Raw genomic sequence first — 14,754 nt, 5'->3', positions numbered from 1 at the left:
CAATGTCGTGAGTATGAGCGCTGCTCATCAGTCCTGTGTTCTACTGTCTGTAGTTCTACTGTCTGAATTACTATATGTAGAGCTTGCTTTTTCTGAACTGGAATACAACGCAGTAGATTTTACATCATGCGACGTAGGTCAAGCAGTCAGTCGTGTTATTACAACTCTTGTTACTTAAAATATCCCTGTATTACACACACACACACACACACACACACACACACACACACACACACACACACAAACACATACATGCTCACACACACGCACACACACACACACACACACACACACACACACACACACACACACACACACACATAACACATAACACACACTACACACACTACACACACACATACACAAACACACACATCATACATAATGCAGATTCTTTTTAAATTGTACAGGATGTCTAGAACTGTTTGCATTGATTTTCATATTGATTTTTCATGATACTCTTTTAAAAATACCCCAAATTAAAAACATTATTGGAAACAAGTGTTGTGTGTAAGGGAGATCAACGGAGATAATTTTGAAGCAATATATCTTAACACACTAAGATTGCATGGTGATATCCTTCAAACATGAATAAGGAATTCAGATCTCTACACACTTTGTTTTTCTAATTTTTTCTATTGCATTGATTTAAGGGGAACATCTTTTTCCTCCGATTTTTCACAAATGAAAATCAAGGGAGGCAACTTAAAGATGAATTACAGGAAAAATTACAATTTTACTGACGCAGTTCTTTTAGATTAGACACGATTCAGAGGATATCATGTAGTAAATCGTATATTTATGTTTTTTGTTGTTGTAAAAAAGAAAAGATCTGGTAGTTGAAATAATGTGTAAGTTTAGCGAAATGATAGCTCCGAACGTCTTGCAGCCTAGTATATCTTTGTCTTGCTAAGCAGAGTAGGGCAATTCATCATCATCTTTAGCGTTGGCAAGCATTGGTAAGTATACTTGTATGTCTTCAATTGTATGACAGCGAAGGAAATACCGTCTGCTCGACTTGAACCGGAACTACCACGTGTGTTTGTTTTTGTAAATATAAACCGATGATCAAAATAGGGCTGTGTGAGACTATCCAATCAAAACCCCGAATCCCCCCATGTGTCTATCAGAATAGGGATTCTACATGCACAATAATAAAAGAACTTGTGCTACAGGAATACCAGCGGGCAGCAACGAACAGTGCGGTGGTACCACGGACTGTGTGACTGATGCTGTTTGTGACAGTCGGCTTTGTAGTGAGTACTGTGTGGATGGGGGCGGGGCGCGGGAGGTGGGTAGGTTGGTGTGCGTGTCTGTGTGTGTGTGCCTGTGTGTGTGTGTGCCTGTGTGTGTGTGTGTATGTGTCCTGGGTTTGTCATGGGTGTGTGTGTCTGCCTGTGTGTGTGTGTTTGTGTGTGTGTGTGTTTGTGTGTGTGTGTATGTGTGTGTTTGTGTTGTGTGTGTTAAGTTATCTTGAAACGATTCATGCGGGTGTTCTGGGAAAAGGCGCTGAAGTCTTGAATTTACAAGGATGGTTGAAAATTGAGTTGTTGGCAGTGGCTTCGAGTGGTGGACAGGCCAGGTCGGGGCGACACACGGGGAAGGGAGGATATGGTTCTTACCTGTCTGTGTCCCTCTCTCATGATGACAACATTCTCTATGTTCCCCCAATTGCAGAAATTGACGTGGGAAAGGGGTGTGACCCAACGACAAACAATCACTGTAAAAGTAGCAGCGACTGTGTTGCTGTGCCTACCGGGTCAGCTACTTACCAGTGCAGTAAGTTTTACATCATGTTTTCTGTAATATATGGTCCGGCAACAAAGGTATCCAGAATTATAACTCTTCTTCTCTTAAGTCGAAAATCGATTGTATAAGGATGCTTCTAATATATAATGAGAGCAGATAAGGTTCCCTATTTACACAATCAAAGAGTATACTTTTATCTTGTTCGATTTAAAGCCAGTTTGGCAATTACCTCTTGAGACATCAGGATTCAAAATATATGTACAAAAGTCTGCACCGTCCAATGTAAAGACGTGTTGACGTTGTCTTACTTGATTGATCATGACATATGGCTTGTTTCGTGGTCATGTATAATCAGGATGAGGGGCATGAGGTGGATGTTTTTCATTATAAAAAGGAAGGACTATTTGTACAGTGCTCAAGAAGAACAGTTGATTAGGACGATTAGTACTTCTGTTGAAATGTCTCGTTTCTGGCTTTTAGGGTTTGAGTCCTGTACACGAACACATTTCACAAATCAAGAGAAAACCTTTCAGATGTATGAACCCCACGCTCAATGTCACATTTTGATATACATTTGTTTGATCTCTCGTGCTTCTTAAAACTGTCAAGCTAGTTGGGCAGAACCTGGTTCAGGAATTGAGTTAAACAGATCTTAACAGGCGTTATAAGGAGTGGCGCATCACTGAAAATGTCCCTATTGCTGGTCGTTTTTATTCAAACATTTACCAGGGTAGAGAAAAAAAGATTAAGTATGTATAGCACGTTACCTTTACCAAGAGATATTGCAAATCATCCTTAACAGCTTTTCATTTTGAGCACTGTGGAAAAGTTGCTTCGATTGTTTTTAAATAATACAGCAAAAACGTCTTCTGCTGGCAATTGTTTAACAAACCAACCAATGTAACGAATCTGATTTTTACCAAGCCATTAGATTAATACCTGTATTATCTGAGCAGTTTAAAGAAGAATACTGATAGTTTATCGTTGTCATTCAGTTTGTTTTAGTTTTAATGATTTTTGCTGCATTCTGAAGTGAGTATATATTCGAATGATATAATTTACACAACAGGGCTAACGCTGGGTTCCCAGTGTACGAATGCCAACGAATGTAAACCAGAACTGCTCTGTGACGTCAGCACCAGTCAATGTCGTGAGTATGAGCGCTGCTCATCAATCCTGTGTTCTACTGTCTGTAGTTCTACTGTCTGAATTACTATATGTAGAGCTTGCTTTTTCTGAACTGGAATACAACGCAGTAGATTTTACATCATGCGACGTAGGTCAAGCAGTCAGTCGTGTTATTACAACTCTTGTTACTTAAAATATCCCTGTATTACACACACACACACACACACACACACACACACACACACACACACACACACACACACACACACACACACACACAAACACACACACACACACACATACACACACACACACACACACACACATAACACACACTACACACACTACACACACACATACACAAACACACACATCATACATAATGCAGATTCTTTTTAAATTGTACAGGATGTCTAGAACTGTTTGCATTGATTTTCATATTGATTTTTCATGATACTCTTTTAAAAATACCCCAAATTAAAAACATTATTGGAAACAAGTGTTGTGTGTAAGGGAGATCAACGGAGATAATGTTGAAGCAATATATCTTAACACTCTAAGATTGCATGGTGATATCCTTCAAACATGAATAAGGAATTCAGATCTCTACACACTTTGTTTTTCTAATTTTTTCTATTGCATTGATTTAAGGGGAACATCTTTTTCCTCCGATTTTTCACGAATGAAAATCAAGGGAGGCAACTTAAAGATGAATTACAGGAAAAATTACAATTTTACTGACGCATCTCTTTTAGATTAGACACGATTCAGAGGATATCATGTAGTAAATCGTATATTTATGTTTTTTGTTGTTGTAAAAAAGAAAAGATCTGGTAGTTGAAACAATGTGTAAGTTTAGCGAAATGATAGCTCCGAACGTCTTGCAGCCTAGTATATCTTTGTCTTGCTAAGCAGAGTAGGGCAGTTCATCATCATCTTTAGTGTTGGCAAGCATTGGTAAGTATACTTGTATGTCTTCAATTGTATGACAGCGAAGGAAATACCGTCTGCTCGACTTGAACCGGAACTACCACGTGTGTTTGTTTTTGTAAATATAAACCGATGATCAAAATAGGGCTGTGTGAGACTATCCAATCAAAACCCCGAATCCCCCCATGTGTCTATCAGAATAGGGATTCTACATGCACAATAATAAAAGAACTTGTGCTACAGGAATACCAGCGGGCAGCAACGAACAGTGCGGTGGTACCACGGACTGTGTGACTGATGCTGTTTGTGACAGTCGGCTTTGTAGTGAGTACTGTGTGTATGGGGGCGGGGCGCGGGAGGTGGGTAGGTTGGTGTGCGTGTCTGTGTGTGTGTGCCTGTGTGTGTGTGTGCCTGTGTGTGTGTGTATGTGTCCTGGGTTTGTCATGGGTGTGTGTGTCTGCCTCTGTGTGTGTGTGTGTGTGTGTGTGTGTGTGTGTTTGTGTGTGTGTGTGTATGTGTGTTTGTGTTGTGTGTGTTGTGTGTGTTAAGTTATCTTGGAACGATTCATGCGGGTGTTCTGGGAAAAAGCGCTGAAGTCTTGAATTTACAAGGATGGTTGAAAATTGAGTTGTTGGCATTGGCTTCGAGTGGTGGACAGGCCAGGTCGGGGCGACACACGGGGAAGGGAGGATATGGTTCTTACCTGTCTGTGTCCCTCTCTCATGATGACTAAATTCTCTATGTTCCCCAATTGCAGAAATTGACGTGGGAAAGGGGTGTGACCCAACGACAAACAATCACTGTAAAAGTAGCAGCGACTGTGTTGCTGTGCCTACCGGGTCAGCTACTTACCAGTGCAGTAAGTTTTACATCATGTTTTCTGTAATATATGGTCCGGCAACAAAGGTATCCAGAATTATAACTCTTCTTCTCTTAAGTCGAAAATTGATTGTATAAGGATGCTTCTAATATATAATGAGAGCAGATAAGGTTCCCTATTTGCACAATCAAAGAGTATACTTTTATCTTGTTCGATTTAAAGCCAGTTTGGCAATTACCTCTTGAGACATCAGGATTCAAAATATATGTACAAAAGTCTGCACCGTCCAATGTAAAGACGTGTTGACGTTGTCTTACTTGATTGATCATGACATATGGCTTGTTTCGTGGTCATGTATAATCAGGATGAGGGGCATGAGGTGGATGTTTTTCATTATAAAAAGGAAGGACTATTTGTACAGTGCTCAAGAAGAACAGTTGATTAGGACGATTAGTACTTCTGTTGAAATGTCTCGTTTCTGGCTTTTAGGGTTTAAGTCCTGTACACGAACACATTTCACAAATCAAGAGAAAACCTTTCAGATGTATGAACCCCACGCTCAATGTCACATTTTGATATACATTTGTTTGAACTCTCGTGCTTCTTAAAACTGTCAAGCTAGTTGGGCAGAACCTGGTTCAGGAATTGAGTTAAACAGATCTTAACAGGCGTTATAAGGAGTGGCGCATCACTGAAAATGTCCCTATTGCTGGTCGTTTTTATTCAAACATTTACCAGGGTAGAGAAAATAAGATTAAGTATGTATAGCACGTTACCTTTACCAAGAGATATTGCAAATCATCCTTAACAGCTTTTCATTTTGAGCACTGTGGAAAAGTTGCTTCGATTGTTTTAAAATAATACAGCAAAAACGTCTTCTGCTGGCAATTGTTAAACAAACAAACCAATGTAACGAATCTGATTTTTAGCAAGCCATTAGATTAATACCTGTATTATCTGAGCAGTTTAAAGAAGAATACTGATAGTTTATCGTTGTCATTCAGTTTGTTTTAGTTTTAATGATTTTTGCTGCATTCTGAAGTGAGTATATATTCGAATGATATAATTTGCACAACAGGGCTAAACCTGGGTTCCCAGTGTACAAATTCCAACGAATGTAAACCAGAACTGCGCTGTGACGCCAATCAATGTCGTGAGTATGAGCGCTGCTCATCAATCCTGTGTTCTACTGTCTGTAGTTCTACTGTCTGAATTACTATATGTAGAGCTTGCTTTTTCTGAACTGGAATACAACGCAGTAGATTTTACATCACGCGACGTAGGTCAAGCAGTCAGTCGTGTTATTACAACTCTTGTTACTTAAAATATCCCTGTATTACACACACACACACAAACACACACACACACACACACACACACACACACACACACACACACACACACACATACACCCACACACATACACACACACACAAACACACACACACATACTCAAACACACACACACACACACACACATAACACACACTACACACACATAGCACACACATACACAAACACACACATCATACATAATGCAGATTCTTTTTAAATTGTACAGGATGTCTAGAACTGTTTGCATTGATTTTCATATTGATTTTTCATGATACTCTTTTAAAAATACCCCAAGTTAAAAACATTATTGGAAACAAGTGTTGTGTGTAAGGGAGATCAAGGGAGATAATTTAGAAGCAATATATATCTCAACACACTAAGATTGCATGGTGATATCCTTCAAACATGAATAAGGAATTCAGATCTCTACACACTTTGTTTTTCTAATTTTTTCTATTGCATTGATTTAAGGGGAACATCTTTTTCCTCCGATTTTTCACGAATGAAAATCAAGGGAGGCAACTTAAAGATGAATTACAGGAAAAATTACAATTTTACTGACGCATCTCTTTTAGATTAGACACGATTCAGAGGATATCATGTAGTAAATCGTATATTTATGTTTTTTGTTGTTGTAAAAAAGAAAAGATCTGGTAGTTGAAACAATGTGTAAGTTTAGCGAAATGATAGCTCCGAACGTCTTGCAGCCTAGTATATCTTTGTCTTGCTAAGCAGAGTAGGGCAGTTCATCATCATCTTTAGTGTTGGCAAGCATTGGTAAGTATACTTGTATGTCTTCAATTGTATGACAGCGAAGGAAATACCGTCTGCTCGACTTGAACCGGAACTACCACGTGTGTTTGTTTTTGTAAATATGAACCGATGATCAAAATAGGGCTGTGTGAGACTATCCAATCAAAACCCCGAATCCCCCCATGTGTCTATCAGAATAGGGATTCTACATGCACAATAATAAAAGAACTTGTGCTACAGGAATACCAGCGGGCAGCAACGAACAGTGCGGTGATACCACGGACTGTGTGACTGATGCTGTTTGTGACAGTCAGCTTTGTAGTGAGTACTGTGTGTATGGGGGCGGGGCGCGGGAGGTGGGTAGGTTGGTGTGCGTGTCTGTGTGTGTGTGTGCCTGTGTGTGTGTGTGTATGTGTCCTGGGTTTGTCATGGGTGTGTGTTTCTGCCTCTCTGTGTGTGTGAGTGTGTTTGTGTGTGTGTGTGTTTGTGTGTGTGTGTGTATGTGTGTTTGTGTTGTGTGTGTTGTGTGTGTTAAGTTATCTTGGAACGATTCATGCGGGTGTTCTGGGAAAAGGCGCTGAAGTCTTGAATTTACAAGGATGGTTGAAAATTGAGTTGTTGGCAGTGGCTTCGAGTGGTGGACAGGCCAGGTCGGGGCGACACACGGGGAAGGGAGGATATGGTTCTTACCTGTCTCTGTCCCTCTCTCATGATGACTAAATTCTCTATGTTCCCCAATTGCAGAAATTGACGTGGGAAAGGGGTGTGACCCAACGACAAACAATCACTGTAAAAGTAGCAGCGACTGTGTTGCTGTGCCTACCGGGTCAGCTACTTACCAGTGCAGTAAGTTTTACATCATGTTTTCTGTAATATATGGTCCGGCAACAAAGGTATCCAGAATTATAACTCTTCTTCTCTTAAGTCGAAAATTGATTGTATAAGGATGCTTCTAATATATAATGAGAGCAGATAAGGTTCCCTATTTGCACAATCAAAGAGTATACTTTTATCTTGTTCGATTTAAAGCCAGTTTGGCAATTACCTCTTGAGACATCAGGATTCAAAATATATGTACAAAAGTCTGCACCGTCCAATGTAAAGACGTGTTGACGTTGTCTTACTTGATTGATCATGACATATGGCTTGTTTCGTGGTCATGTATAATCAGGATGAGGGGCATGAGGTGGATGTTTTTCATTATAAAAAGGAAGGACTATTTGTACAGTGCTCAAGAAGAACAGTTGATTAGGACGATTAGTACTTCTGTTGAAATGTCTCGTTTCTGGCTTTTAGGGTTTGAGTCCTGTACACGAACACATTTCACAAATCAAGAGAAAACCTTTCAGATGTATGAACCCCACGCTCAATGTCACATTTTGATATACATTTGTTTGAACTCTCGTGCTTCTTAAAACTGTCAAGCTAGTTGGGCAGAACCTGGTTCAGGAATTGAGTTAAACAGATCTTAACAGGCGTTATAAGGAGTGGCGCATCACTGAAAATGTCCCTATTGCTGGTCGTTTTTATTCAAACATTTACCAGGGTAGAGAAAAAAAGATTAAGTATGTATAGCACGTTACCTTTACCAAGAGATATTGCAAATCATCCTTAACAGCTTTTCATTTTGAGCACTGTGGAAAAGTTGCCTCGATTGTTTTAAAATAATACAGCAAAAACGTCTTCTGCTGGCAATTGTTAAAGAAACAAACCAATGTAACGAATCTGATTTTTACCAAGCCATTAGATTAATACCTGTATTATCTGAGCAGTTTAAAGAAGAATACTGATAGTTTATCGTTGTCATTCAGTTTGTTTTAGTTTTAATGATTTTTGCTGCATTCTGAAGTGAGTATATATTCGAATGATATAATTTACACAACAGGGCTAAACCTGGGTTCCCAGTGTACAAATTCCAACGAATGTAAACCAGAACTGCGCTGTGACGCCAATCAATGTCGTGAGTATGAGCGCTGCTCATCAATCCTGTGTTCTACTGTCTGTAGTTCTACTGTCTGAATTACTATATGTAGAGCTTGCTTTTTCTGAACTGGAATACAACGCAGTAGATTTTACATCACGCGACGTAGGTCAAGCAGTCAGTCGTGTTATTACAACTCTTGTTACTTAAAATATCCCTGTATTACACACACACACACACAAACACACACACACACACACACACACACACACACACACACACACACACACACACACACACATACACCCACACACATACACACACACACAAACACACACACACATACTCAAACACACACACACACACACACATAACACACACTACACACACATAGCACACACATACACAAACACACACATCATACATAATGCAGATTCTTTTTAAATTGTACAGGATGTCTAGAACTGTTTGCATTGATTTTCATATTGATTTTTCATGATACTCTTTTAAAAATACCCCAAATTAAAAACATTATTGGAAACAAGTGTTGTGTGTAAGGGAGATCAACGGAGATAATTTAGAAGCAATATATATCTTAACACACTAAGATTGCATGGTGATATCCTTCAAACATGAATAAGGAATTCAGATCTCTACACACTTTGTTTTTCTAATTTTTTCTATTGCATTGATTTAAGGGGAACATCTTTTTCCTCCGATTTTTCACGAATGAAAATCAAGGGAGGCAACTTAAAGATGAATTACAGGAAAAAATTACAATTTTACTGACGCAGTTCTTTTAGATTAGACACGATTCAGAGGATATCATGTAGTAAATCGTATATTTATGTTTTTTGTTGTTGTAAAAAAGAAAAGATCTGGTAGTTGAAACAATGTGTAAGTTTAGCGAAATGATAGCTCCGAACGTCTTGCAGCCTAGCATATCTTTGTCTTGCTAAGCAGAGTAGGGCAATTCATCATCATCTTTAGCGTTGGCAAGCATTGGTAAGTATACTTGTATGTCTTCAATTGTATGACAGCGAAGGAAATACCGTCTGCTCGACTTGAACCGGAACTACCACGTGTGTTTGTTTTTGTAAATATAAACCGATGATCAAAATAGGGCTGTGTGAGACTATCCAATCAAAACCCCGAATCCCCCCATGTGTCTATCAGAATAGGGATTCTACATGCACAATAATAAAAGAACTTGTGCTACAGGAATACCAGCGGGCAGCAACGAACAGTGCGGTGATACCACGGACTGTGTGACTGATGCTGTTTGTGACAGTCAGCTTTGTAGTGAGTACTGTGTGTATGGGGGCGGGGCGCGGGAGGTGGGTAGGTTGGTGTGCGTGTCTGTGTGTGTGTGTGCCTGTGTGTGTGTGTGTATGTGTCCTGGGTTTGTCATGGGTGTGTGTTTCTGCCTCTCTGTGTGTGTGTGTGTGTTTGTGTGTGTGTGTGTTTGTGTGTGTGTGTATGTATGTGTTTGTGTTGTGTGTGTTGTGTGTGTTAAGTTATCTTGGAACGATTCATGCGGGTGTTCTGGGAAAAGGCGCTGAAGTCTTGAATTTACAAGGATGGTTGAAAATTGAGTTGTTGGCAGTGGCTTCGAGTGGTGGACAGGCCAGGTCGGGGCGACACACGGGGAAGGGAGGATATGGTTCTTACCTGTCTGTGTCCCTCTCTCATGATGACAACATTCTCTATGTTCCCCAATTGCAGAAATTGACGTGGGAAAGGGGTGTCACCCAACGACAAACAATCACTGTAAAAGTAGCAGCGACTGTGTTGCTGTGTCTACCGGGCCAGCTACTTACCAGTGCAGTAAGTTTTACATCATGTTTTCTGTAATATATGGTCCGGCAACAAAGGTATCCAGAATTATAACTCTTCTTCTCTTAAGTCGAAAATCGATTGTATAAGGATGCGTCTAATATATAATGAGAGCAGATAAGGTTCCCTATTTACACAATCAAAGAGTATACTTTTATCTTGTTCGACTTAAAGCCAGTTTGGCAATTACCTCTTGAGACATCAGGATCTATATATATATACGACGTGTCTGTGTGTCTGTGTCTTCGCGATGCACGGCCAAAGTTCTCGATGGATCTGCTTCAAATTTGGTGGGCTTATTCAGAGAGACCCCGGACACAACCTCATCGATGAGATATTTCAACACGTGCTCTCAGCGCGCAGCGCTGAACCGATTTTGGTTCCACCTCAGCTACCCAGGCCCCCATACCGACACACCAAAGCCGCTACACCATATCACAACGCGTAAGTTCTCGGTGGATCTTTTTCAAATTTGGACACCGTATTCAGCTACACCCCGGACACAATATCATCGATGAGATATTTCAACACGTGCTCTCAGCGCGCAGCGCTGAACCGATTTTGGTTTTTGTGTTCATTTCACCATTATAAGTAACTCTTCCTTATCTTCTCCAGGTTTTCAGCGTTTACCTCCCTTCCTTCGTATGGTGCACTATAGTATGAGTGGGGCATCTTCGGATATTCCCGGCGTTCTGTTACTATTTTTAGAAGGTCACCGCAGTGTCCAGAACGTAAATTGGACCCGTAAATTATCCTCACTGTAAAAGTGCAAAGGTCGAATCAATTTATAGCCACGCGAAAAATACACTGTCATCTATCTCTCTATATATACGGCTTCTCTGTGTTTGTGTGTGTGTGTGTGTGTGTGTCTCTCTCTATGTGGGCAACACCTGTGGATTGTTCAGTTCTGTTTGTGATGTGGTCTGGCGGCTTTTGTGTATTTGTATGTACTGGCCTTCCTTTGAGAAGCCATAACAGATCAAAAGGGCTTAGAGATAAGCTCTAAATTGCTCAATCCTGTTTGAGTGGAGTTCGCCTCCAAAGGTGATTAACACGGTTACATTCGTCGACAAGGATGGGACTCGATATGGTCAGGAATGGCATTTTGGCCACTGAATCATTTTCGTGCTGTTCCCATTCCACGAATCTGGGAGGGACCTAAGCTTGGCGGGTCCATTGTTCGGACCCGGCAAAGCCGGCGTACGGCTCTAAGTATTTCATCCCGGCGAAGCCGGCTACCCGGCGAAGCGGGTATTCCTCTAGTTCAAAATACATGTATATGTACAAAAGTCTGCACCGTCCAATGTAAAGACGTGTTGACGTTGTCTTACTTGATTGATCATGACATATGGCTTGTTTCGTGGTCATGTATAATCAGGATGAGGGGCATGAGGTGGATGTTTTTCATTATAAAAAGGAAGGACTATTTGTACAGTGCTCAAGAAGAACAGTTGATTAGGACGATTAGTACTTCTTTTGAAATGTCTCGTTTCTGGCTTTTAGGGTTTGAGTCCTGTACACGAACACATTTCACAAATCAAGAGAAAACCTTTCAGATGTATGAACCCCACGCTCAATGTCACATTTTGATATACATTTGTTTGAACTCTCGTGCTTCTTAAAACTGTCAAGCTAGTTGGGCAGAACCTGGTTCAGGAATTGAGTTAAACAGATCTTAACAGGCGTTATAAGGAGTGGCGCATCACTGAAAATGTCCCTATTGCTGGTCGTTTTTATTCAAACATTTACCAGGGTAGAGAAAAAAAGATTAAGTATGTATAGCACGTTACCTTTACCAAGAGATATTGCAAATCATCCTTAACAGCTTTTCATTTTGAGCACTGTGGAAAAGTTGCTTCGATTGTTTTTAAATAATACAGCAAAAACGTCTTCTGCTGGCAACCAATGTAACGAATCTGATTTTTACCAAGCCATTAGATTAATACCTGTATTATCTGAGCAGTTTAAAGAAGAATACTGATAGTTTATCGTTGTCATTCAGTTTGTTTTAGTTTTAATGATTTTTGCTGCATTCTGAAGTGAGTATATATTCGAATGATATAATTTACACAACAGGGCTAACGCTGGGTTCCCAGTGTACGAATGCCAACGAATGTAAACCAGAACTGCGCTGTGACGCCAATCAATGTCGTGAGTATGAGCGCTGCTCATCAATCCTGTGTTCTACTGTCTGTAGTTCTACTGTCTGAATTACTATATGTAGAGCTTGCTTTTTCTGAACTGGAATACAACGCAGTAGATTTTACATCATGCGACGTAGGTCAAGCAGTCAGTCGTGTTATTACAACTCTTGTTACTTAAAATATCCCTGTATTACACACACACACACACACACACACACACACACACACACAGACACAGTGGCACACACACACACACACACACACACATACACACACACACACACACATACACACACACACACGAACACACACACACATACTCACACACACACACACACACACACACACACACACACATAACACACACTACACACACATAGCACACACATACACAAACACACACATCATACATAATGCAGATTTTTTTAAAATTGTACAGGATGTCTAGAACTGTTTGCATTGATTTTCATATTGATTTTTCATGATACTCTTTTAAAAATACCCCAAATTAAAAACATTATTGGAAACAAGTGTTGTGTGTGAGGGAGATCAAGGGAGATAATTTTGAAGCAATATAATTATCTTAACACACTAAGATTGCATGGTGATATCCTTCAAACATGAATAAGGAATTCAGATCTCTACACACTTTGTTTTTCTAATTTTTTCTATTGCATTGATTTAAGGGGAACATCTTTTTCCTCCGATTTTTCACAAATGAAAATCAAGGGAGGCAACTTAAAGATGAATTACAGGAAAAATTACAATTTTACTGACGCAGTTCTTTTAGATTAGACACGATTCAGAGGATATTATGTAGTAAATCGTATATTTATGTTTTTTGTTGTTGTAAAAAAGAAAAGATCTGGTAGTTGAAATAATGTGTAAGTTTAGCGAAATGATAGCTCCGAACGTCTTGCAGCCTAGTATATCTTTGTCTTGCTAAGCAGAGTAGGGCAATTCATCATCATCTTTAGCGTTGGCAAGCATTGGTAAGTATACTTGTATGTCTTCAATTGTATGACAGCGAAGGAAATACCGTCTGCTCGACTTGAACCGGAACTACCACGTGTGTTTGTTTTTGTAAATATAAACCGATGATCAAAATAGGGCTGTGTGAGACTATCCAATCAAAACCCCGAATCCCCCCATGTGTCTATCAGAATAGGGATTCTACATGCACAATAATAAAAGAACTTGTGCTACAGGAATACCAGCGGGCAGCAACGAACAGTGCGGTGGTACCACGGACTGTGTGACTGATGCTGTTTGTGACAGTCGGCTTTGTAGTGAGTACTGTGTGTATGGGGGCGGGGCGCGGGAGGTGGGTAGGTTGGTGTGCGTGTCTGTGTGTGTGTGCCTGTGTGTGTGTGTATGTGTCCTGGGTTTGTCATGGGTGTGTGTGTGTCTGCCTCTGTGTGTGTTTGTGTGTGAGTGTGTTTGTGTGTGTGTGTGTTTGTGTGTGTGTGTATGTTTGTGTTGTGTGTGTTGTGTGTGTTGTGTGTGTTAAGTTATCTTGGAACGATTCATGCGGGTGTTCTGGGAAAAAGCGCTGAAGTCTTGAATTTACAAGGATGGTTGAAAATTGAGTTGTTGGCATTGGCTTCGAGTGGTGGACAGGCCAGGTCGGGGCGACACACGGGGAAGGGGGGATATGGGTCTTACCTGTCTGTGTCCCTCTCTCATGATGACTAAATTCTCTATGTTCCCCAATTGCAGAAATTGACGTGGGAAAGGGGTGTGACCCAACGACAAACAATCACTGTAAAAGTAGCAGCGACTGTGTTGTTGTGTCTACCGGGTCAGCTACTTACCAGTGCAGTAAGTTTTACATCATGTTTTCTGTAATATATGGTCCGACAACAAAGGTATTCAGAATTATAACTGTTCTTCTCTTAAATCGAAAATCGATTGTATAAGGATGCTTCTAATATATAATGAGAGCAGATAAGGTTCCCTATTTGCACAATCAAAGAGTATACTTTTATCTTGTTCGACTTAAAGCCAGTTTGGCAATTACCTCTTGAAACATTAGGATTCAAAATCGGTGTGTCTAAAATACGCGGGGACAGTTTAACAGCACGCGGGGACACACGGGGACGGTGAAATAGCACTCGGGAACGTTATATAATAACATT

At 40.3% G+C, this 14,754-nt stretch overlaps 1 protein-coding gene and 1 long non-coding RNA gene across 2 annotated transcripts; both read left to right on the top strand.

The window, feature by feature from the left end:
- Positions 1-909: 909 nt before the first annotated feature.
- On the top strand, positions 910-7,037 carry LOC138954865 (uncharacterized). Its single transcript, XM_070326625.1, has 6 exons — positions 910-1,256; positions 1,678-1,779; positions 2,819-2,899; positions 4,051-4,131; positions 4,565-4,689; positions 7,026-7,037. Exons 1-6 carry the CDS (start codon positions 1,145-1,147, stop codon positions 7,035-7,037), a joined length of 513 nt encoding a protein of 170 aa, XP_070182726.1. The 5' UTR covers positions 910-1,144.
- A 1,563-nt stretch (positions 7,038-8,600) lies between these two features.
- Positions 8,601-13,910, top strand: LOC138954864 (uncharacterized). The gene is made up of 4 exons (XR_011451986.1): positions 8,601-8,675; positions 9,858-9,938; positions 10,362-10,463; positions 13,825-13,910. It is a non-coding gene; the product is annotated as an uncharacterized lncRNA (long non-coding RNA).
- The last annotated feature ends 844 nt before the right edge of the window (positions 13,911-14,754 follow it).

This window comes from Littorina saxatilis, unplaced genomic scaffold (assembly GCF_037325665.1).
Source record: "Littorina saxatilis isolate snail1 unplaced genomic scaffold, US_GU_Lsax_2.0 scaffold_609, whole genome shotgun sequence".
Lineage (NCBI taxonomy): Eukaryota > Metazoa > Mollusca > Gastropoda > Littorinimorpha > Littorinidae > Littorina > Littorina saxatilis.
Note: the sequence above shows the minus strand (reverse complement) of the source record. Positions and strands in the feature narration are given on the sequence as shown.